Source organism: Brugia malayi, assembly GCF_000002995.4.
Source record: "Brugia malayi strain FR3 genome assembly, contig: Bm_v4_Chr4_scaffold_001, whole genome shotgun sequence".
NCBI lineage: Eukaryota > Metazoa > Nematoda > Chromadorea > Rhabditida > Onchocercidae > Brugia > Brugia malayi.
In genome coordinates, this window is record NW_025062478.1 from 6881949 (window position 1) to 6904033 (window position 22085).

The window sequence follows — 22085 nt, forward strand, 5'->3', positions numbered from 1 at the left end:
AAATGTTTTGTGTCGCGCGTTTTTATTTCATTATGAAACTGAAGAGTTTTGCTTAAGAATATATTCAAAATTTTCAGAGAAATTTTTTGGAAGAAAAATGACAAATCTTTCAATGGTCCTGCTGTTTATTATTACAGCAAATATAAGTCATTGAATTTCTGGTTGACATTGGGTGGACACATGTTGAATGCAAATTCAAATTCTGAACTTTACATTAAGTTTTTTGAAATGCCCAAATTTTTTAGTGACATTGCTAAAAAGCTTGTTTTTATTTCTCAGTCTTAGTTTCTATACTTAGTAGTTTACCTTAATAGTAGTTTTGCTTACAAGAATTTTCAACTCAAGAAAAACTTTTTTCCTAAGATTTTCCTACTCATCATTAATTGAAAGCGCAATTATTTCCCTGAATTCGAACTATTACCCAATCTTATAAGACCTGGTTTCGATCTGGTTTTTGTCAGTCAAATACAAAAGACCTTTTATTAAAAGGTCTTTTAACAGTTTATCATTTGTAGTTTGATTTCTCTGATATTTTTAATTTGTTTTTTTTTTCTGTATCAACAACATATACTTATAACCTATGAATTACTTGTTTTTTATATTATTTTCTGCTTGCCACATCTTTAATTCAAAAGCTCATTCAAATTTACAACTGCTTCTAATTAATGTGACACATTCAATATCGCTTTATTTGAATAATAGCAACTCATCGTGCGACTATATTTTTGTTTATTCAACGATAGATTTTTGTTTCTTTTTTCTGAATTCCAAATGACTTTTCAATGTTTTCTGCATTTCCCAAAATCATTAGATTAATGTGAACCGATATTAGTAAAGTATAAAAAATAATAATTGGATGAGAAATTATTTTTAATAATACATCCATTGTGCTGTGAAAAAAACTATTTGCAACTGCGAATTCAGCTTCCCATCGAACTGGAAATTAAAATGATTTTTGAATAAAACAGAAATAATGACAGAACCTTCTTCTACTCTTAAATTGATTTACAATTAATAAGCTTTTAAGTTACCTTTAATAATTTATTGAAATATATTTAGTAATTTGTAGATTAAAAAAAATTTGCTGTTTTTCTCCGGCAACAATATTCTTTTATCATAGAAGATCACATACAATTTCCTTCAAGTTGCTTCTCATTTTTTTCCGGAGTTTTTCAAATTGATCCCTTTCGAATTGATATCTTTAAATGTATCTCAGTAATCTCTTATGTCAGCACATATTAAAACTGATTATTACATATAAAAATCACTTCACACATTATTCAATTCACATCAGAAATTTGTTCTATTCCATCTATATTGATCGTTGGAACTACGTTTTAAGTTCTAGATTTCTGAAGCTAAATCAACTTGCTTTCTTTGTTACTGCTTTAAGAATGTGTCGCACTTCTAAGCGCAAATAAATGCACTAAATCATTTGTCCTACTTTCTTAATTGCAATTATGTTAATTGCAATTACGATTATTTTCAGACACCGCTATTTTGTATTATATGTCGTCTTACCATGATGCATTATTCTGTTCTCTTTTGTTTGATCACAGCAACAAGATTTGCTGAAACTTTAGAAAATGGATTAGCAAGGTTTGTTTATTTTGCTCAACAACAATGATAGAATATATATAAGTCAGGTTAGGTCAGGTCGGGTCAGAATCACTCCTTTCTTCCTCTTCCTTCCTGTGCTTAATTCGTGTTTACCGTTTTTTCAATTTCTTTTTTCATTTGTTTCTTTCTATTCAGTATTTCCTCTTTCGACGAAATTGGATGTTCTGAAATTTTTTCCTTTTCAAAATAGTTCTTTGGATATCAAATTTAAATTTAAATGTTTTTCCAAACTCATTTGGAATTCTTCCTATTAGGACACCACCGATGGGATGGATGTCCTGGACGAAATTTTATTGCCAAACGGATTGCGTGCTTCATCCATTCACATGTATCAGTGAAAAGCTTTACATGGACATGGCCGATCGTATGGGTAAGCTAACAAGAAAATTATACAGTTGATATTTCTGTGATATATAAATATTCAACTTTGTAGGTAAGGCAAAAAAAAAAGAATGAAAAATAGTTCCAAATTAGATACCGAAATCTATATTTAATTTAACTTTCGACTGCTATGATATATATAACATTCATGTGGAATATGATAACATGGAAAGTTAAATTTAACTGGATGGATCAGCTTCTATAATAAATGATAACTTCCCTAATAAACTTTCGTGTATAAAAATTTTACTGTTATCCAATCTTATTAGAAACGCCATCATCATTTTCTTAAATTATGCAGGAGATTATTTCATTATATGCCATTTCAGTGGAAGATGGTTATCTGCAGGCAGGTTATCAATATGTCCATGTTGATGATTGCTGGATGGAACGGAAGCGAGATCAGCAAGATCGTCTTGTTCCGGATCGACAGCGCTTTCCAAATGGAATGGCTACACTTGCTGATTATGTCAGTTTGCCTTATAATTGTTCGCTGTTTGAGTATTAAATGTAAAAAATAGAACTATAAGTTGTAGAAGAAACTGAAATTGAAGTTTTAATGAGCAAATTTAGAGAAATGAAAACAGTAAATTTGCATGTTTTGCTTTATAAGTAAGATTTGCCAAAACTTAGATGCATCAGCGTGGCCTGAAATTCGGTATTTATGAAGACTATGGCACGACCACATGTGCCGGCTTTCCGGGCAGTTATAAGCATACAAAAATAGACGCGGATACATTTGCTGAATGGCAGGTTGATTACCTCAAACTTGATGGTTGTAACATCGATGTCGATTTGATGCCGGCGGGTTAGTGAATTCTAAAAGTTTGACAGAACCCAGGCTATTCCAAATTCTAAATGTAGTTTGTAGTAGTTGGTTTTCGTTCTTTTTTTAATCCGAAAAATTTATGTTTCATAAATCTTCATATAAGTGTATTTCTCTGGATCAAATGTTAATATATCCAGTTTGAATAACTGGACAGCTATTGCTGCAGATGTTTGAATCATTCTGCTATTCACATAGGCTATGCAGAAATGGGTCGGATGCTCAATTTAACTGGTCGACCCATCGTCTATTCCTGCAGTTGGCCTGCTTACCTCATCAATCAACCGGAAAAGGTTATTTCGGTTTGTGAACATGATGCTAAGATTTTTATTCATTTATGATTTAAGATGAGTTTTCTTTTTTTTTTTTTTTTTGTTGGAATCTGAGGAACTATGAATTAAGTCATCAATCAGTTAGAAAAATAAATCATAGAAAAATCTCTGACAGTTCTCTTTCCTTTTTATATCTAGGTTCTTAATTAAAATATTCTGTTTGTACCATGGAAGATTCTGATAGAATCGTTAACTAGAGAAAGACAGTATCTGGAAAACCCCAGTACACTTATTTAATCTCGAAATCATCCGAATTGAAACAATGTATTCTGCATAGAAAAAAATGGCAATAAAATAAAATATTGTCATCCTCTTTTGGAAAATTTTAAAAAACAGATGACTGTCAGAATTTCACGATCAGTGCATAAAAGTTCTGCTGAATGACAATAGGCGGGATTCTGATAAAAATTTGGCACACGGGTATTTAATAACTTCCTAAATGATGAAAGCGAATATCCAACTCTCAGCAACCTTCTTGTCAATGGCAAAGCATTCGATGACAAAGGAGGGTGTTGAGCGTTTTGAAGTGATCATTTCTTGATCGATAAAAGACGGAACTTTCCGTAAAATAAACGTTAGCTGTCACGACGATTAGCTGAAGAAGTAATATTAGCACCAGGTTTTATTCATCTCAACAGTAACTCATTGCACGTGCGAAACAGCATCTACGAGCCAAAAATGATCGGTCTAGTATTATGATTGTACAAATATGATCGTACTCATTTATAATCGGAAGTCTTCGCTAAAAGTTCTAACAATGTTTATATACATATTTTTACTTTTTCTTACATATTCTATAGGCTTTCATTTATCATGTCGATCGGTATCTTCACAAAAATGTTAAAGTTAATAAGTGAATATTTTTTATTGATTCTTTTTGTTCAGGTTAATTATCAACTAATTGGACAGCACTGTAATTTGTGGCGTAATTTTGACGACATAAAGCGTTCCTGGGCTTCCGTGAGAACTATCATTGATTACTACGATCATCACCAAGACAAACACATTCCTGCACAAGGTCCTGGGAGATGGCATGATCCTGATATGGTACGTTCCTCATAAAACTATAAGGGGTGTTAACATTTCAAACTTGATTAACTTGCTCAGTATACAAAACAAATATGGTTACGATTCGATTATAATGAAATAACATATCATTTTAGAAGCTACCGTAATTTCTAAATTTGAAAAATTAATACGAACACATATCAAAATAAAACGAATCCAATTTTTCTTGCGTAGAACCAAATTAATTTTCCTTTATATTCATATTATCATTCAAATATAAGATCCAAAAAAAAAAAAGATTCTAGGACAGCTGAAAATGACAGCAAATTCTTAAACTTTCAGATAATTGTAGGAAATACGGAATTAACCGTGGATCAAGCAAAAGTGCAAATGTCTATTTGGTCAGTTTGGTCTTCACCGCTAATTATGTCCAATGACTTAAGACTAATCGCTCCCGTTTTCCGAGATATTTTATTAAATAGACGAGTTATTGCCGTTGACCAGGATCCACTTGGCATCATGGGACGATTGGTTGCTAATGTTAGTATAATTTATTGAAACATAATTCATGCATGATTCATATCCACAAATTTCTTTCACTTATCTGTCACTCATCCACTTAATTCCACTTTCTTCTTTTTTCATTTTTCAAAATATCAATTTTTTCCACCAAAAGTTTTATGATATAATTTTCCAAGTATCGTTAACATAGATGTTATACAAGTAAGTTTGTCATATAATAATAATAATTAATAATAATGATGATAATTAATAATAATAATTAATAATAATAATAACTAATAATAATAAATAATAATAATTAATAATAATAATTAATAATAATAATAATAAAATCGTATTTATATTTATTATTTTCAGTTAATCTTCAGTTAACTTAATAATTAAGAAATTGTAGAGGATATTTTTTGCTATTTTCTCTTTTATTATAATCAACAATTTTAGACGACCGATACTGGAATTTACGTAAAACCCGTAATTCCAGCGGCACCCTCAGCTCACCGATACTCTTATGCTGTAGCTATTTTCAATCGTAATCTGAATCAAAGGATGGTTTGTTTTCTTTTTTTCCTCTCTCAATAAAAGTTTCATATACTTCTGCACTTCGAAACTGAGGCTTCTATGTGATGCATTTTTTGAGAATCATGACATAACTTGCTTCAGACATAATATACAAGCACTGTTACACATTTCTTGAAATTATCTTTTGGATCTGGTTTTTATAAGAGAGGGAGACGTTTGATCTTAATGATATATTGAAAGTATTAAATAAAAAAGAAATGGACAAGTATAGCCTACTTTAATGTAACTTTTATTCCCTTTTACTGGGATACCAATTGAGATTCAATATCAACTAAAATTTTTCCAAAAAAATCAAATTTTAATTGCAAAAAGAATTCACGTATATTTTAGAATTACCGTAAAAGCATCAACCCATAATTTGCTTCATCTGTCGTGAATTCTTGAATTTAATCTAATTCTTCAGAACTACAACATTTCGCCCGATTTAAATATTTATTGCAGAATGTTCGCTTTCTGCTATCAAAAATTGGACTCACCAACTCTGGTGGTTATTTAGTTCAAGATTTATGGAGCGGTGAACTGAAAGGCCTTCTAAAGCCTAACGATTTTTATTCTGTAGACGTGAATCCCACTGGTATTGATTTTTTCAAAGCAACGTTGCCAGATTTGTAGAATGGAGTTTTAATCTAGGTTAGATATGAATAAATAATGAGTCAAGTGTCAATGAGTCAAGTCTCCAATCAATCAAGTGCACTTGAAGTTTCAAATCTGAAACCAAGAACTAAAATATTTTCTCGATCAGGAACTTAAGAAAGTATACAAAACGTTCTATACTTGCACGAATATATGAAAGCGTTTCTTGGATAGGCAAAATATCTTAGATACATTTAATTAAAGATAGATGAAGGGCAGAAGGAAGGACAAAATTGTATGAGAGGCATGCTATTCTCATTTTATATCCTTTCCTCTTCTTTAGCTTCAAAATTCACTTAATGTTAAGATTACCTGTACTTTTCCGATGCTCGAAAACAACATTTTGTACTGGTTAATGTTTACATTGTTTTATAATTTTCTTCTATGATTCAGTGAAACTTATTGATAGAAAGACAACCACAATTTGTACTAAACAAAATCTTCAGCACTGAACAGTTCATATCAAGAGAGACGATTTCGAAACGAATCAAAAAACCGTTCATCTAAAAATGAAAATGTTTACAATATATAGCAGAAATATTTGCAAATATATTCTACTTAAGTAGTCAATAACGCATATGATCGATTAAAGTTAGAAGCATGAGTGATATCACTGAATCACTCAATTGTCGCATCAATTGTCGCAATTAGCAAACGATCAAATCCATATGAATCATCAGTCCGGACCTTCTGTTTCACAAATGGTTTATGCAATGCTATCTATACGTCACTTAAGATGAAAGAGGTGATGGATGGGACTTGCTGTTAGTGATTTGAAAAATAATGAGTTGAGGTTGGATAGGACAGAAATGGACACTAAGGGGAAGAGTAATTATTATATGGTCAGGTAGTCGCGCAAAAAAGAATGTGGTGTAAGGTGAGACAAGAGAGATAGATGGAAGGATCTGTAGTAAAATGAAATTGAGTGTGCTGAGTCCATCGGATTTCGCGCTGAAGTATTTACTGAAGCTAAATTACAGAGAGAACGCTGCGTCAGGAAAGTTCTCACAGCAAGTTTAAATTCAAATGTTACTGACTACATCTCCTAAATACCACATTTTCACTTATTCGTCAAACACCTGTTAAGTGCTCTGTAGACTTACCTTCGTAATGAACCAAACTTTTGTTAGTTGTTGTAAAATGTTACAACTATTGTCTTATAAAGTAGCCATTGTTCTTAATTCGTTTTTTAGCAACTGTTGAGCAAATAAAAATGTGTAGTCTTCAAACAGTCAGTTTTATCATTCATTTTTGCTTTTGAAAACATTATGTTCAATGCATTACCTATGGAACTAGTATTTTCCTGAACTGTTTCATTTTTATTTCTCAACATAATATCAAAATTAGGTCAGTCCTCTATAATTATTTTGAGCAGGAAAATGTTTTGGTTGACAGCTAGGAACTACCAGTTGTAGAAATTTTATAGCATATCATGCTCGATTTCTCCACAAAAAGACGCAAATGACATTTTCGTGGAAGCGGATGATTCTGTGTTCAATTTATCATCGACAGTTGTTTTGTGGTAATACTATCTGTGCTGAAAAAGTACAGTCCTTCAAAATGGTATTGCTTCATTCTTGCCAGTTCACTGTATTTTTGTACTGAAAATTTCTTGTCCATAGAATTTCTTTAATTACTATTTAGCATACATCATTTTATGCTTACAATTAGATTCATGTTTAGAAGGTGGAACTTCCAATTTGGGAAATCATACATCCAAAAATTTGATAATTTACTTGATCAGAGGTATCAGGTCTTCGATATTATAAGTGATTGAACCTCTGTAACTTCATTTTAGGGTTTTTTAGACTGTGAAGGATTTTTGCTCTTAGCAAACTACATAAATGTTCCAATAGTCATATTCAGCCAAAATAAAATTGAATTGCTGAAGCAGAATTCTCTTCTTCGCAATAGAATTCCTTGCTTTTGTGATAGGACCGAAAACTCTTTATTCAAAAGTTTTTTTGCAAATAACTGTTGTATATGTAATAGTTCTTTATGTAATTTAGTTGCAGAAATTTGGCTATGGGTTTTTATTTTCGTCTCATCATATGATATTTTGAAATTTGAAATTTCCATTTTTCTAATGTTTAGTCACAGTTTTTCCAGTGGATTAGCCAGAGTGAATTTCTTTAGGCTGATTGAAATTAGAGCTCATTTCATCTCTAAAATGTTACCAAATACTTCATTTATTTCAGACCAGATAATGATTCCACTTTTTACCTCCGATCACTCGTGATGGTGTTATTATGTTGCAGAATAATTTATTTCATTTTTTTCCCATATTTTTATGTATTTTAATTTTTGTCTGTTTTCCAGTACTTTGGATTTTCATTTCGTATTCACCCTAAAATATTCATTTTCGAACTAATTTTAACTACCTTTCTAATTTGTGGAATATGCTACATGCGATAAAGAATTGTTTTATGTGTGAGGATTATAGGTTTTGATTTTAACTCATTTTATTATTTGAAGCAAATAAATATGACTATATATAAATAATTCGGATTGGTGATGTGTGGTGATCGGATTTCGTTGGTATTCAGTCTTCTGATTTGAATAAATGAGTTTAGCATACTATTTCAATTAATCAAATTATATAGAGACGTTTTGCTAATGAATTTGTTGTACTGTTCCCTCTAGTTGTAAGAGTTATCGGAGAATTGTTAAATCTATCTATATATGTGTTCGGTATCCTAATTACAATTACGGAATGGGACCGAGTCCAGTGGAGCAGAATCCGTGGGAACGGCATGACAGTGACAGTGATGGTGAGGATTTTCTATTTGCTATTTGCGATCGGCTATGAATTCAGAAACTTTTTCATTTTTTCGCTTTTAACTTGCATGCAAGGTATGAGAATCTATCATGGTTTCTTCTAAGTTTCTTTCTGAGCTAGGGGAAAATATATGCTTCTCTGATTGATTTGCTTTACCCTTACTTCAGTTTCGACTGTTTTGCCTTTGTTCGTCTACTTGCTTATCTTGTAGAAATAATTTGCTAATTGTAAAACAGTGAAGTTAGAGTAAGTTTCAACTCCGGAACGTAAATGTGACACACTTACGTAATTATTAGCGAAATCACATTTTTTAAGGTTGTCAGGATAATAATGATGGTTGGCATATTGGTTACGAAGTTGAAATGCATGGCATTGGTGTGGAAGAGTATTCAAGTAGCGGAGGTACATGTGATTTTCATTCTTAAGTGGATTTTCTTGTCGAAAGTTTGTAGAAAGAGTTGCTGTGTGGTTTTATTGTTTGTAAAAAGCAAATGTAAGCCTAAGGATGAACTGAAAAATTGTTGTTGGCTTATTTAAAATAATAATCACAGATCTTAGTTTTGGAATTATTTAGTTTTATTTCTGTTGTCGTTGTTCAGTTAGTGGTAGATGACATTTTTAAATGTAAGATGAATTAGTTGTAGAAATTTAAAAGTATCCTTTTAAATTTCTACAACTAATTCAAATTCAGATTATTGGACTCATTTATTGTATTTCATCGCTGTTTTTATAGACGATATAAGTGATGCGAAATCGGATTCATGCGATGAAAGTTATGGGGATCGTTATGCTGGTTATCAAACTATTCCTACTTCAGATGGCGCATTCGGAACCGCGAATGCTATCCATGAACACACCAACGTAGGAGTTCAGGAGGATTTCGGAGAGGTTAGCCTACACTCGTTTTTGCATTTTTACCTTTATTACATTGATGGATGTAGCATTCCGGAAATTATTTGGTTTTCAGTCGTTATTTGAACAGTATTTTCAGGTTTTGAGTTCAGAACATAAAAATTTGTCCTTTGAATTTGATGTGACACAATCGATTGAATTGACTGAAGGTATATTTTAAGATATTAGTTCTAATGCTAACTGGCGTCCGTTATCAAGCAAAATTGAAAGCAGTCAGATGAATTAAATAGATAAAAGGAGTCAGATAAAGAAGCAGCGGATATATAATCGTCGTTATTGTTAACTAGAAGCACCAAAATAACATTAGCCCGATAGATTAAACTAGGGCGATTTGGAACTGCTCTGGTTTTTAACCAGAGTTACGTTTTTTTTTTTTTTTTTTTCATTTTACTTTCATTTTGTCAAAATTACGTTTTTTTCTAATTTCCAGTTCATTTTACTTTCAGATAAAATTGAAAACATTAAGAAGGCGATGTCAGCATTGACTCTTCCTGCTCCACCATGGGCAAAGGAAATTGACAGTGATAATGAATTGAAGAAACTACTAGAAAAACTGAAGTCTAAATGAACAGCATTGTAATCTCAAACTGTCTTTTTGATTTAATATTGACTCTTAGTAGATTCTTGTCACATGTCTGAAAAATCTATCTGTGTCTGAAATCTATCTTTTGTTTAAGTATAGTTTTGTTATTTCGCTTTTCTTATCCATGATGGGCTTGCATAATAACGAAATTTACTTGCATAATTTAAGTGCATTTTCAAATTTAGGCAAAACTTAACTTGAATTTGTTCCGCTTCACAAGCAATTTAAAGAAATGATTTTGTAAATTTCATATAATTTGTTCCATAGTTTGTAATTGGTTTAGTGAATAAAGAACTTTTTTAAAGTTTCATTCAAGTATTGGGCGTCAATTTCAATCAGTAGCTGTTATCCAGATTCAATTCAGAGTTTCAGGAGGTCGAATAAATTGGAAGTATGCTTTCAGTTGTTAGAATGGTGAAATTTGTGGTACAACGAAGCACTGTAAATGGACGAATCGGAAAAATTTTTTGCTGGGGTAATGTAAAAATAGAGCATGAAACACCATCATGCATGATGTATACACGTGCTGGTCATATTCCTCATTTGACGTGGGATGTAGTTGCTGTACATCTAAAATACCGACAGTCACCTATTTATCAACTGACTCTTCCTTCACTGTAAGTTTTTCTGGCATTGTTTTACGAAACTCTTTTAAATTTCCTTATTTTTTAAGTTGACTTTCTTTTCACATTCAACAATAAGAATCCAGTCTCTTGGTCGGTTTACGGTCAGTTAATAAGCCTGACAGCTGTACAAAGTCCAAAAGGGACTTTGAATTTTAGGAGTTTTATTTCTACTATGGATTTTATTTACAGTTTTGAAGCCTTGCCAGTTATAGAAAAATCTGGTGGAGGAATTGCTCGATTCGCTTCTATGCCAGTTAGTGTTTCTAATCATATTTGTACTTTATCAACACAATGTCGGGGATGGACAGATCCATCCGTTATTCTACAGCTGTATTATTCTTTTATTTTTCAGCTGGATAATATCAGGTTTTATGAAATTTTGGGTTTTAAAAAGATGAAGTATTGATGTAGTTGTGCAATAACAATAATGATTACAGTAACAATTCTTATAGGAAGGTGCACCAACTCATTTGACGTTAACGGATCCTTTGATGGAACGAAACATGAAATTCAACAACGGTGGAAATATTGCAATATGGACAAAAGGGGGACGACGAAATTTATGTTTCTTTTTACTTAGACCATGAGTTCATATGTCTGATTATTGAAGTACTGTTGAAGGTTAGAAAAAAGAGGAAAATCTTTTTGGTTTCTTTCAGGTTAGTATAGAAACAATCAAGAAATTACTAAGATTCAGTCATATATCGTCCTACGAAACGATGTTTGATTACGGTACTCCAGAGGGATGCTCCAATAAACGACTGGAAAAAGCATTAGAGCGAACAGTCAAGTTTTCGAGAGAATTGTTGCGCAGCGATTCTTTTGAGGTTCATTTCAGAATGTTTTATCTATGCAGTTTCTTTCTTTAATCTACGTTATCTATAATGTCATTTAAATAGAAGATAATATTTTGATTTTCGACTTACTAAATTAGAACCAACAAATTTTTCTGATGTCACATCTTCATTTAAGTTTGTAAACATAAAAACTGCATCGGCTGAATTCAGATACTTTATAAAAGAATATTGCATGTTAAATGATCACACTGTACAAGGTCTTTAGATTTCTTGTAATTATAGATCAAGATCATTGGTTGCTATGTATTTGTAGAGATTTTGTTTGGAAATTTCAGGGTTCAGCAGCATTAATTGCATTATGTGGTGGACATAGCCCATCCCATCATGAGCGCTGTGCATCTGCGATTGGTTCACTTCCAAAAGGCTGTGGTTTTGTTTTGGATCTAATGCAATTTGCGAAACGTCTTCGTGTGCTTCCAAAAAAAACGAAAGTAAAAAAAGTATCGAAAATGGGTTCTATTGACACGAATGTTCAATTAAAGTCTTCTCACTGTGAAGTATTGGAAAATATTAGTTCTTTGGATGTGGTTATTACAGAAAGTGAATTTGATAAGAATGTTATCAAAGATTTGCTAGCTGGCGTGTGGGTAAGTTACTTCTCATGTTATCTCAAAACTGCTGGATTTTGGGATAAGGGAAACAGTGATATTTTTTATTTTCATTTCTGGTTTCTCATGACTATACCCAATTTAACTATTTTAGCCTCACATATCGCCTTCTCACTTACGTCTAGTTAACGGAGCATTTTCACCAACAGAAGTTGTTGCTTTAGCGCATCTTGGTGTAGATTTATTCGACTCATCTTATGCTATATTTCTTGCTGAACAGGGAAAAGCATTTGTTTGTGGTGAAAATTTTCCAGAAGAGGCGACTTTCAGCGTGTTCGATTTCACTGATACATTGTAAGTGCGTTTGATAGAGTTTTGTAACATAAACAAGTAATTAAAATATTGTATGACTTTTTGTTCGTATAACATTTCCGGTTAGCAAATATCAACAGCGAATAGGTTATTCATATATTTCAAGGTATTAAAGCTTGCAATTCTTTTGATTTGATTTCTCTTATCAAATTTTTAATGGTAAAATTCGTTTGGTATTAGATACTTGCATCTGTTTTTTAAAAAATATTTATGGTTTGTTTTCTGCATATCTTTCAGGTATACAGAAGATTTTAGGCCTATTTGCAAAAGTTGCAAATGTTACACTTGTAGACATTACACAAGGAGTTATTTGCGACATTTAACAAATACAGTGGAGTTGCTAGGTCCAATGCTGCTCGTAATGTTGGTGTAAATCTTTTTTCTCAAAAATTTGTTTCTCACATACTTTTCTGTTTCGAAATTGAGGCTTTTATTTGGTACATTTTTTGAGAATCATTTGTTTCAGACATAACATACAAGAATATGAACGGATGTTCGCCTTGCTAAGGGAGAATTTATCTAGGAATTCAAATGCTAAAAGTGTCTGAACTGAATTTCATTTTTTGCTGTTTTTAACTATTTGTGGAATAAAACATTTCTTAAATAATAAGTCTTAGATCACTGCACATCACTTGCTATCTCGAGTAGTATCATTCTTTCAAAATGCGAATTCATGCTTCTTTGAGTGACATTTTATATGATTTAATACAATGTCTTCAGCTTTTATGTGCCAGAAACGACAAACTGAAAAAAACAGTTGGAGGAAGGAAACGATGAGAGATTTGCGTTTGGATAAGCGATTCGATTGGGTTGGACCGCCGGATGACATTTCGAAAATAAGACCTGTAAGGTTCGAGTTAGGTCATTTCTTAATTTGTGAAAATTCCAAGCAAATGAAGTCAATAACTCCCATTAATTTGAGTTAGGTCATTTTTTAATTTGTGGGAATTGTCAAGCAAATGAAATCATCAGCTTCCACTAAACAGCTTGTAGACTACTGAAATTCACACTCATAGTTATTTGGTTGATGTATCCAGCAATTTTGTAATGCTAAGGATGTGTTTAGAAGTCGTCATCAGTTTCTATCAGTGTTGGCTAAGACAAGAAATGGAAGACAAGAGAGAAGAGGGATGCTTTTTTGAAGGTTATTTAGAAATCATATATTTAAGATTGCGTCGATTAAGTAATGAAACAGAGCAGGAAAGAAAATACCGTGAAGCACGTGAAGCGTTGATTCAATGGAGCTCACAATTTTGGACACATCATAATATTTTGTTTGAAAAGAAAAAAGCAGAATTTGTTGAACAGGTTTATCTCTTGCACTGAAAATGTTTTCTGTGTTGTCGGTTATGAAATTCAACCAATTTTTTCAGTCATTTGGTAATTAAAAAAGTCGGACAACATATTTTATTTCACGCACATAGAAATTTGATAGATTTTTTCAGAGGAAGAAAAATCTTGGGAGATTAGAGCATTCAAATGCTCTTGATATGTCTGAATTCTACAAACAGTTTCTCGACGAACAATATAATAATCTCACGAATTACAACAGGTAAATTTTTTAAAAAAACGTTCTCGACAAATTCAGATGTGATGCTTTCCTGGCTGTTTAAATAGTTAACATTAGTGCATTACATTTTTTTTTCTTTTTGGTGTTTGAGAAAAACAAATGAAAAGGAGAATGCTCAGAATTTATCTTCCTTGCTTTTAGAGAATGGTATTATAGAAACATCAAGCTCTTTTGGCCTGCATTCAAAGTACAGCTTATCAGATTTCGACGAACGTTGCACAAATTCTTGCGTAAATGAAAGTTTTTCTAGCTTTAGTGAACGAAAGTTTCAGTATCGACTTATTTATAAGTGTAAACAGTGCTGAATTTAAAAAATGTCTGTTGGAAAGTCCAACTGGATTTCTTTCAAGTCATTAAATCATGTATGCATAGTTAAACTACGTTTGAAAAAAAAAAATTATGTGTTTTGAGAAAAAAGCAGTAAAAACTATGAAGAATGCTTACTTGTTTATTCTAAATATTTGTATGAGTACTAGACTGAGCCGTTAAATTCACAGAAACTTGGAGAATTAAGTCAAAATGAAGGATGAGGAAAGGTAGGTGGTTTCAAAGACGTTTTTAAGATAATTCAGATCAGATCAGGAAAGATAGCATGAAGAATCTTCTGTTGGAATTAATTTGAGCGTACAAACACACTCGATATCAGAAGTTAAAATTTTTTTCATTCAACAAGGAACAGAAAAGATTATTATGCTGTGAAATTTAATGTGAATAAATAAAGAGCAAGCTTCAATTTAAATGATTCCACGTTTTCGTTGTTCTGCTAATGAATAGCAGTAAAGTTCGCACTCTCGTTTAGTCCTCGGTGAACGCCACAGGTTAAAATCCAGTTCAGCACAGTATGGAAAAATATATGGTTCACATTGATCCGTATTTGAGAATCGATTCACCTGGAAATTATTTAAGGATGTTAAATGCAAGAGGTGATTGATTGTTAACTTATGGTAAGCTTCAGATTTTGTTTAATTTCGGGGTTTGAAGGGGAAAACGTTTATATTACTCTCCTAAGAATAATGGTATTTGTTTAAATCAGAAACATTTGGAGTTAGTTTGTAAGACTAGAAAGTGTTCCAAGCCTACGGCCTTTGGACCTCTCCAGTTTTATTTCTAGGATAAAAAATAGTATGAGATACTTGAATTTTCAGACAAATACGAAAATCTCAATGAACATTAAATTTCATAACTCCTGAGTGGAAATTTAGAAAGGAGTAAAAGGCCCTTTTACCGTTGAGATTTGAATTAGCATTTTCAATAACTGTAAAAATTTACTCTTCGAAACCATCGGTGTACTTTCTGTGCAGGGTCGCGACCATTGACAGTGACGTTTGGACATCCGTTAACAATTAGATCGTGCCATAGGATGAAGGGCATTGGATCGCATCCTCGAGCTGGTGAGCCAATAGGACAAGCACATAACTGAGATAGTTTTCACTTATACTTTTGATTTAACTTTATATGTATTTATATTTTTTTAAATGCAAGGATAGGATAGCATACTTAAATTATTGAGACTGCTAGCCGGAAGAAATTTTAATTTATAAAATGTCAAGAGTTAATAAAATTGTTCTGGTTCTGCACAGATGGATTAGTTTTATGATTCTTTTTATTCAACTAAGATGATAATAACTTTCTGAGTTGAAGATCTGTATCATGCTACACATTTGCTTTTCTTTTTTCGATTCTTGAAGATGTCTGGAAATTGAAAATGAGGATAAAACTAATGACTTCAATTAATTTTGATATTAAATGATATCACAGCAGCAATTTCCTTTCGATTATAGGAAAAGACGTTTCGCCGCATGCAAGAATGGTTTTTATCAGCATTTGAGACTACAGTAAGGAGAAGTCTTTTTTGCAAGATTTTGATTTTTTCAAAAAGGTTTCGATGCATTGCGAATAAGAGTAATTCAAAATTGTTCTTTCTTCAAAGTTGATATTAGAACCATGTGAGTTCTGGAATTGATATGATATATTATGTTTGAATTCTTCTGTTTTTTTTTTTTTTTTTAAATTTGCACACCTTTGAATTCCGTGAAGAGTTTTAATTTGAATTTCAATTAAATGATCCATAGAGGGAGTAGTAAATTTCAGATCACTGCACTACTGCAATCGTTTTTACTTGATTTCCTTCATTTTTCATATGATTTCTTGACGACTTCATAATAGCCGTCCTATCCACCTCCTCTGATTTTCCACTGTTTTCAACGCCTACCGATAAATCCATTTCTTATATCACATTTCGCATTTCAACAATATGAAGTCAGTGTGAACGAATTCGTTAAATTTAATTAGGTAATAAAAAATGCACTGCTCACAATTAAAATTTGATAACCACCTCGAATTCTCTTATAATTTCAGAGCTGCTATATAATTATCTTGGACACTAATAAATTTATATTTTCGAGTCATCCTATCGATCATAAGTAGCCTTGATCGTGTTTATCATGCAGAAACATTTTACATAAAGCTCATTCTCAAAATTGTTTTTCATTTATCGGTGGAATCTTCTTTTTTGATTATTACTTAAAATGGTTTGACATTTTGCATTTAAGTATTTATTTGTTAAGTTTATCTACTTACCATAAAATGATTCATCTATCATCATTTAATTCCATTTCTGGAATTAAAGTTGGTATCATTTCCATATTATACAGAAGGAAAAAGAGCACCCCATCATTCAGTCTTATCTTCCCATGAATTAGATCATTTTGTTACTTCTGTATGATCTATAAACCTCTTTCGCAGCTGCGCAAGCGTTACCAATATTAAGCAAAGCCTAGTAAAATTATTTACAGAACTTTAAAGTATGAAATCATAAATCAGTATGAAATCATAAGTGGTTCTAGTGGGTTTGGCATAGCTTCACTTGATAAATTTATGAATTGTTTTAAAAAGATATTACATAGTATTCAACTAGTTCTATCCTTTTTTCGAAGAAGTACTAAGGAACCCTATTATTCTACATTTTACTGCAAGGAAAGATTCAGTGAGTGAGATTAGTTACAAAGTAACTAATCTCACTCACTGAATAAAATCATTATATAAGAAATTAGGAGTATTTTCCTTCTTTGCGCGCTGTAAGAATGCTATTCTTTCATAAAATTCAATCGTTTAAGGAATAAGCGTTTTCGCAGTAACGAATATTTACGGAAAAAGTACAAAGTACTCGATGTTGCATCTTACGACCTTTCAAAAGAAAAGTAATGAATCAGAAACAGAATCAGAAACAGTAAACCAAAGAAAGTTGTGGAACTGCATTTTACTCGAAATTTAGTTCGTGATTTATCCATGTGAAAAGGAATTCAGAAAAGATAGTTGAATTCTATTTTTATTGCAAATAATGAATCCCTTTGAAATAATCAAATTTTTTCTCTTCTCATTTATTATCAAATTTCTTTACTTTTTGATAAGTTTTTAATTTGTAAAAAGACGAACAACAATTAACTGTTTGTCACTTGTGCCCTCATTAACCTTTGTACAAAGTTGTAAAAGTTTTAGATAGATTTAATTGATGAAGATATGAAATTTTGTGAAAATCTTAGTAATGTGTCAGTGATGAATAATATTTCTATGATTTTGGAAAAGTGGAAGAGTAATATCAAATAAGGAAAGAAGTATTTATAAAGCAAACCTCATGCAAAGAATGATTGTCATTCCTAAGAATAAACCCCTTAAATTGGTTATTCACAACATAAAAATACCTGACAACCGTTTCTTTCCGTCACCACAGCGCAATCAAGACCAGTACACAGCATTGGTGGGCAATTGTCAACAATTAGTTTACCCAAATCAGCAATTACTGCTTTCTGATTCCCTGAAGTAGATTATCTTTGCTTTTTTCTCTAGCTCAAATTCAACTGAACTTTGATTTCCTTAAGTGATTCAAAAAACTCTCCCAATAGCCAAAAAACAATTTTGCGACTCTTAGCAGATGAGTAGTTTTTATGTGTTGTTAACATAGAACGAAATTTTGTAACAAAAAAAACTTCCTAATGGAGAAAGCAAAGTTTTACACAAAATGAATATTTTTGATATAATGTAATACTGAATTCTTCAAAATTAGAAAAACCTTTTAACCCTAAATCTGATTGCACATTAGTTAAATGAGTTAATATGCATCTGACAAGATGTTGAAATGAGAAAATTTTTAATAAATTCTTAATGACTAAAATAAATTACTTTGATCACCTTCATATATTTTACTTATTTCAATTTACATTTATCATTCGTTTAGGAAAGGTTAGAAGAATGATTAAACAGCATAAATATTGTAATAGGACATGTTCCAGTGTACAATTTCTGAACTGGTTGGATTGAAATTTTGATAAAATTCATTACCGATGCGGCAGTGAGCATTGTTATAATTTCAAAAATTTAACATTTTATTTTAAAATTGGGTTAATCATGGAGAATTTGATGTTTACTTTTAATGGGGTTTTTTGACCAGTAACAATTAAGTTTATATTTTTCTTCGTCAGTACAATTAGAACGCCAGTTGTCATATAACCAAATCAGTACGGAGAGATTGTTAGTTCATTGTTGAGTGAATTCATTCTAAGGATATGTACGACTGTGGTTTATTTTGTATACATTAAGATATTTCTGAATGGGAGACAAATTCTGATAAAAAGATTTAGCCTCAAATTCTGATGGAAAATTGAAATTAACTGTATCATCAAAATTTCTTCAAAGCTACATTGCTGTGAAGAAGTTGAGGAAGTGAGGAATTGTTGCGATATGACACCAAATTGTGTAACTCTCTAACGGAGACAAAGTGAATGTAATTGTTTTTACTTTGATGTACCGTTACATTTCAATTTGGTTAATCTGCGATATAAATACAAATTATTGAATTTCTTCGTTATACAATTATAATTCGAATTAAAGTTATGTTGCAAACAAGAGAAATAGAAACTAGTAACCATGCAATTAGTATTACTGCTTATTTATTAACTCTTGGACTTATAATCGGAAATTTTTGTTCCAAAACTTACTTTGTGATTGAAGAGCGAAGGTCATCACAACAAGGAATAGAAGCGCTTGCAAGATAAGCAATTGCATTGATGAAGTGACCATCTGCTATAAAAAGCAACACTTCCTATTATTTTATTATAGAAAAATGAACTGACAAAAATTACAATACAGTGTTCAATAAAATGTCAGGAAAATTGTCGAAAACCACTCCAGTAACGATAGCGAGAATGCAGTAATTCAAAACAGTGGGCACTAATCGAAGATCTACGAAATATTCTTCAAAATATGAAAAAGAAAAACAGCATTTTATTAAAATCTGGAATCTGGTTACGGCTATATTCTTATCATTTTCATGCATGAGTAGTACATATATGAGAGTTTATTCTAAATATTGAACAATAATATTTCAGAAATTTTTATCGAAGCTACCTGAGTGTAACAATGTGTGACAAAGAAATTGGTAATAATACTGTGACACTAAGAATTCCAAAAACGAAAAAAAAAATTTTTTCCATTCTTTTTGGAAAAGAATTATCATTGGAAAAAATTCTTCCAAACAATATTTGAATTGTTGAAAAAAGTTTCAGCAGTCAATTTTATTTTATTTTTTTCTTTATTTTCGATTTTGGAAGAATATCCATCTATTTGTAAAAGGGTAATTCTTGAACGGGTACAGAAAGAACGGCAACGGCAAGCGGTTACGATGATTGTGCGCCGTTGGGCAACAAATGGTACAGCAATTCCAACAAAAATTAGTATGCAATTGGGGTAAAATTTGAAATTGTCGAGAGGTGACAAATAGAAACGTCTTCAGAGATGCATGTATATGTCTGTTTCGTTCCCATCCTTCCCATCATCTAATGCAAACAAGTTTTGGAAACCAACCCTGCCCTCTCTTCCTTTTCCTGTACACGGCAGTAGTTTCTACCTTCTGGTTTTGTGGTATTTATCCGGCTAAGAAACATATAGTTAGGACCACTTTTGTTCCTACAATGTTCTTGCCAAACTAATACCTTTCCTTTTGTTAGACTAATGAACGATAAATCACAAGTATATCCAAAATTTCCACCTTAACAGTGCAGGGTGTCTCATCAATGACTGGTATACTGTATCCGGCAATTGTTGTGCTCTTCCAATGTAGCGCGTTAAATAATCATTTCTTGAAAGATACAGTCTTGAAAAATACAAAGTACAGTGCGAATACTTCTAAATGCAGTGGAATTCATTCTAATCAAAGATTAACTTCTAATGACAAATTTCTTCTAAAGTATATATTACTACATATTAATAAGCGCTGACTGGTAATCCTGATACGGTGATACGGTCATAACATGCTATCATATCTTTTACCAACGAAAATATCTATCCCAAGTTGTTTAGTGGAGAAACAATCTGTTTCGGCTATTAAGTTACATTATTTATATAATATAATATCGCTTAGATTTGGTACAAATTTCTTTTCCATTATTTCCATTACTATGCAACAACCTCTCAGAATATGCATAATTTAGTGATAAATAAATGATGCAGTGTGCATCAATTAATGGTCGATAAAGAGAAAGGCTTCTCAAATATGTTATGTATGTTCATTTCGATGACAACTTTCGTCCTTTGTTATTGAAAGCACACATGACTGTGACAGTATAGTTTTCTCAGATGGACTCCATCTTAAATACAAATTGTTTACGGTTTCACGGATAAAAATAATAAAATTACAGAATAGCAAGGAAGGAAGTGCTGATACGGTAAATTCAGTTGGAACAATAAGATATTAAGAGTAACGTATTTTCGAGAAAGCAACACGTCACCATGTATTTGTTTAAATCCTCGATGTGCAAACTGATATGAAAATCATGTACGACCAATGTACATAACGAAGCATTTACTGAATCGTTTTTGAAGTTTTGTTGTATTCCAGCCTTTCTCATTTATTAATAGTTACTATCAGTGCAGACAGTCACCACATCACTACAAGAAGTTAAATACTTCCATCTTACATCACTATGATCATCAAGCAAATATAAAAAAAATCTTCCTCTTATCTTGCCCATCTATCAAATATGAAGTTTCCTTAAAACCAGTTTACGAATAATAAACGGTTTAAAATTGAAACTAACAACTGGGCAAATTTCAAACCAAAATAAGATACCACGCAATCACTAGAAGCTGAAAAAAAACCAATTTTTAGAAAATTAACTATGATTTTGAAGTTTGTAATCCACTGGCACAATGACGATGAACTTCCCATGTCTAAAATAGGAAGACCAGTAACCTCAAAAATTAATAAACCATCAGAAGATGTTCCTACAATTTGGATCCTCACTTTCTTCTCAAAAAATATGCAACACCAATTGATGTCCAATTTATCAACGACAAACTGAAGGTATCAATCAAACTATAACTTATGATACACACGATTACAGTTTATACAAAGATCAAAGATTTTCAAATTTCAAATTTTCCTTCTCCGGCTACCTTAGAAAATGGGACTGTTTTTGTAATAAATACATGTTAAACAAATGTAGCTCTGCCAAAAAAAAAATTAAGCACCAGTAACCTAATCAGATAAACTGCATATAATTTAATTACAAAAGGCATGAATTAATATGTAAATGGCAGGAATTAAAAACGGTGTTAATAAGATGTCACAACAATTATGTCAGCAAAAAACCATTAAAACAAAATCGTTTTTCAAACACAATCTCAGCCGAGAGAGTGATTAGTTATGTGCCAGCAGAATGATGTGAATAGAAAAAGTGCAACTATTAAGCAAAAGATACAGGATTCAGCAAAAGTAATCACAGTCTGCGGAAAGTAAATAATGAAATGTGAAAAAATGGCAACTAATGTCCTATAAAAAAAACATAAAAAGGTGCAAAGATGGATTCATTGACCTCGTTAAAATGACGAAGTGATATATAGTGAAAACTGAAAATAATAGTAAGAAACAGTATGGACTTATG

General features: G+C 31.7%; 6 protein-coding genes across 8 annotated transcripts; 4 read left to right on the forward strand and 2 right to left on the reverse strand.

Annotated features, from left to right (window-relative positions):
- Positions 1 to 1522: 1522 nt before the first annotated feature.
- Positions 1523 to 8108, forward strand: Bma-gana-1 (Uncharacterized protein; the record flags this gene model as incomplete). Of its 2 annotated transcripts, none has more annotated exons than XM_043081939.1 (11): positions 1523 to 1599; positions 1875 to 1990; positions 2331 to 2470; positions 2635 to 2809; positions 3026 to 3120; positions 4045 to 4206; positions 4510 to 4707; positions 5131 to 5238; positions 5710 to 5842; positions 7328 to 7464; positions 8100 to 8108. In XM_043081939.1, the coding sequence occupies 11 exons, from the start codon at positions 1523 to 1525 to the stop codon at positions 8106 to 8108; spliced, it is 1350 nt and encodes a 449-aa protein (XP_042937873.1). The 2 variants fall into 2 exon arrangements, with proteins under 2 accessions (XP_042937873.1, XP_042937874.1); XM_043081940.1 differs by having other exon boundaries at positions 3035 to 3120.
- A 506-nt stretch (positions 8109 to 8614) lies between these two features.
- Positions 8615 to 10160, forward strand: Bm9943 (Uncharacterized protein; the record flags this gene model as incomplete). 2 transcript variants are annotated; one of them, XM_001901740.2, is made up of 5 exons in its annotated part: positions 8615 to 8672; positions 8996 to 9082; positions 9414 to 9568; positions 9672 to 9741; positions 10039 to 10160. In XM_001901740.2, 5 exons carry the CDS (start codon positions 8615 to 8617, stop codon positions 10158 to 10160), a joined length of 492 nt encoding a protein of 163 aa, XP_001901775.2. The 2 variants fall into 2 exon arrangements, with proteins under 2 accessions (XP_001901775.2, XP_042937875.1); XM_043081941.1 differs by lacking the exon at positions 8615 to 8672 and having other exon boundaries at positions 9043 to 9082.
- Positions 10161 to 10586: 426 nt separating this feature from the next.
- Bma-tgt-2 (Uncharacterized protein) lies at positions 10587 to 11388 on the forward strand (the record flags this gene model as incomplete). Its single annotated transcript, XM_043081942.1, has 3 exons — positions 10587 to 10792; positions 10991 to 11054; positions 11254 to 11388. The coding sequence occupies 3 exons, from the start codon at positions 10587 to 10589 to the stop codon at positions 11386 to 11388; spliced, it is 405 nt and encodes a 134-aa protein (XP_042937876.1).
- A 132-nt stretch (positions 11389 to 11520) lies between these two features.
- Bm6467 (Uncharacterized protein) lies at positions 11521 to 14386 on the forward strand (the record flags this gene model as incomplete). The annotated part of the gene is made up of 9 exons (XM_043081943.1): positions 11521 to 11628; positions 11934 to 12245; positions 12361 to 12560; positions 12816 to 12941; positions 13045 to 13118; positions 13299 to 13428; positions 13748 to 13886; positions 14024 to 14130; positions 14290 to 14386. The coding sequence occupies 9 exons, from the start codon at positions 11521 to 11523 to the stop codon at positions 14384 to 14386; spliced, it is 1293 nt and encodes a 430-aa protein (XP_042937877.1).
- A 496-nt stretch (positions 14387 to 14882) lies between these two features.
- On the reverse strand, positions 14883 to 19224 carry Bma-lon-8 (Uncharacterized protein; the record flags this gene model as incomplete). Its single annotated transcript, XM_043081944.1, has 4 exons — positions 14883 to 15038; positions 15418 to 15564; positions 17850 to 17962; positions 19143 to 19224. The coding sequence occupies 4 exons, from the start codon at positions 19222 to 19224 to the stop codon at positions 14883 to 14885; spliced, it is 498 nt and encodes a 165-aa protein (XP_042937878.1).
- Positions 19225 to 20774: 1550 nt separating this feature from the next.
- Bm13464 (Uncharacterized protein) lies at positions 20775 to 21050 on the reverse strand (the record flags this gene model as incomplete). Its single annotated transcript, XM_043081945.1, has 2 exons — positions 20775 to 20789; positions 20931 to 21050. The coding sequence occupies 2 exons, from the start codon at positions 21048 to 21050 to the stop codon at positions 20775 to 20777; spliced, it is 135 nt and encodes a 44-aa protein (XP_042937879.1).
- Between the last annotated feature and the right edge of the window lie 1035 nt (positions 21051 to 22085).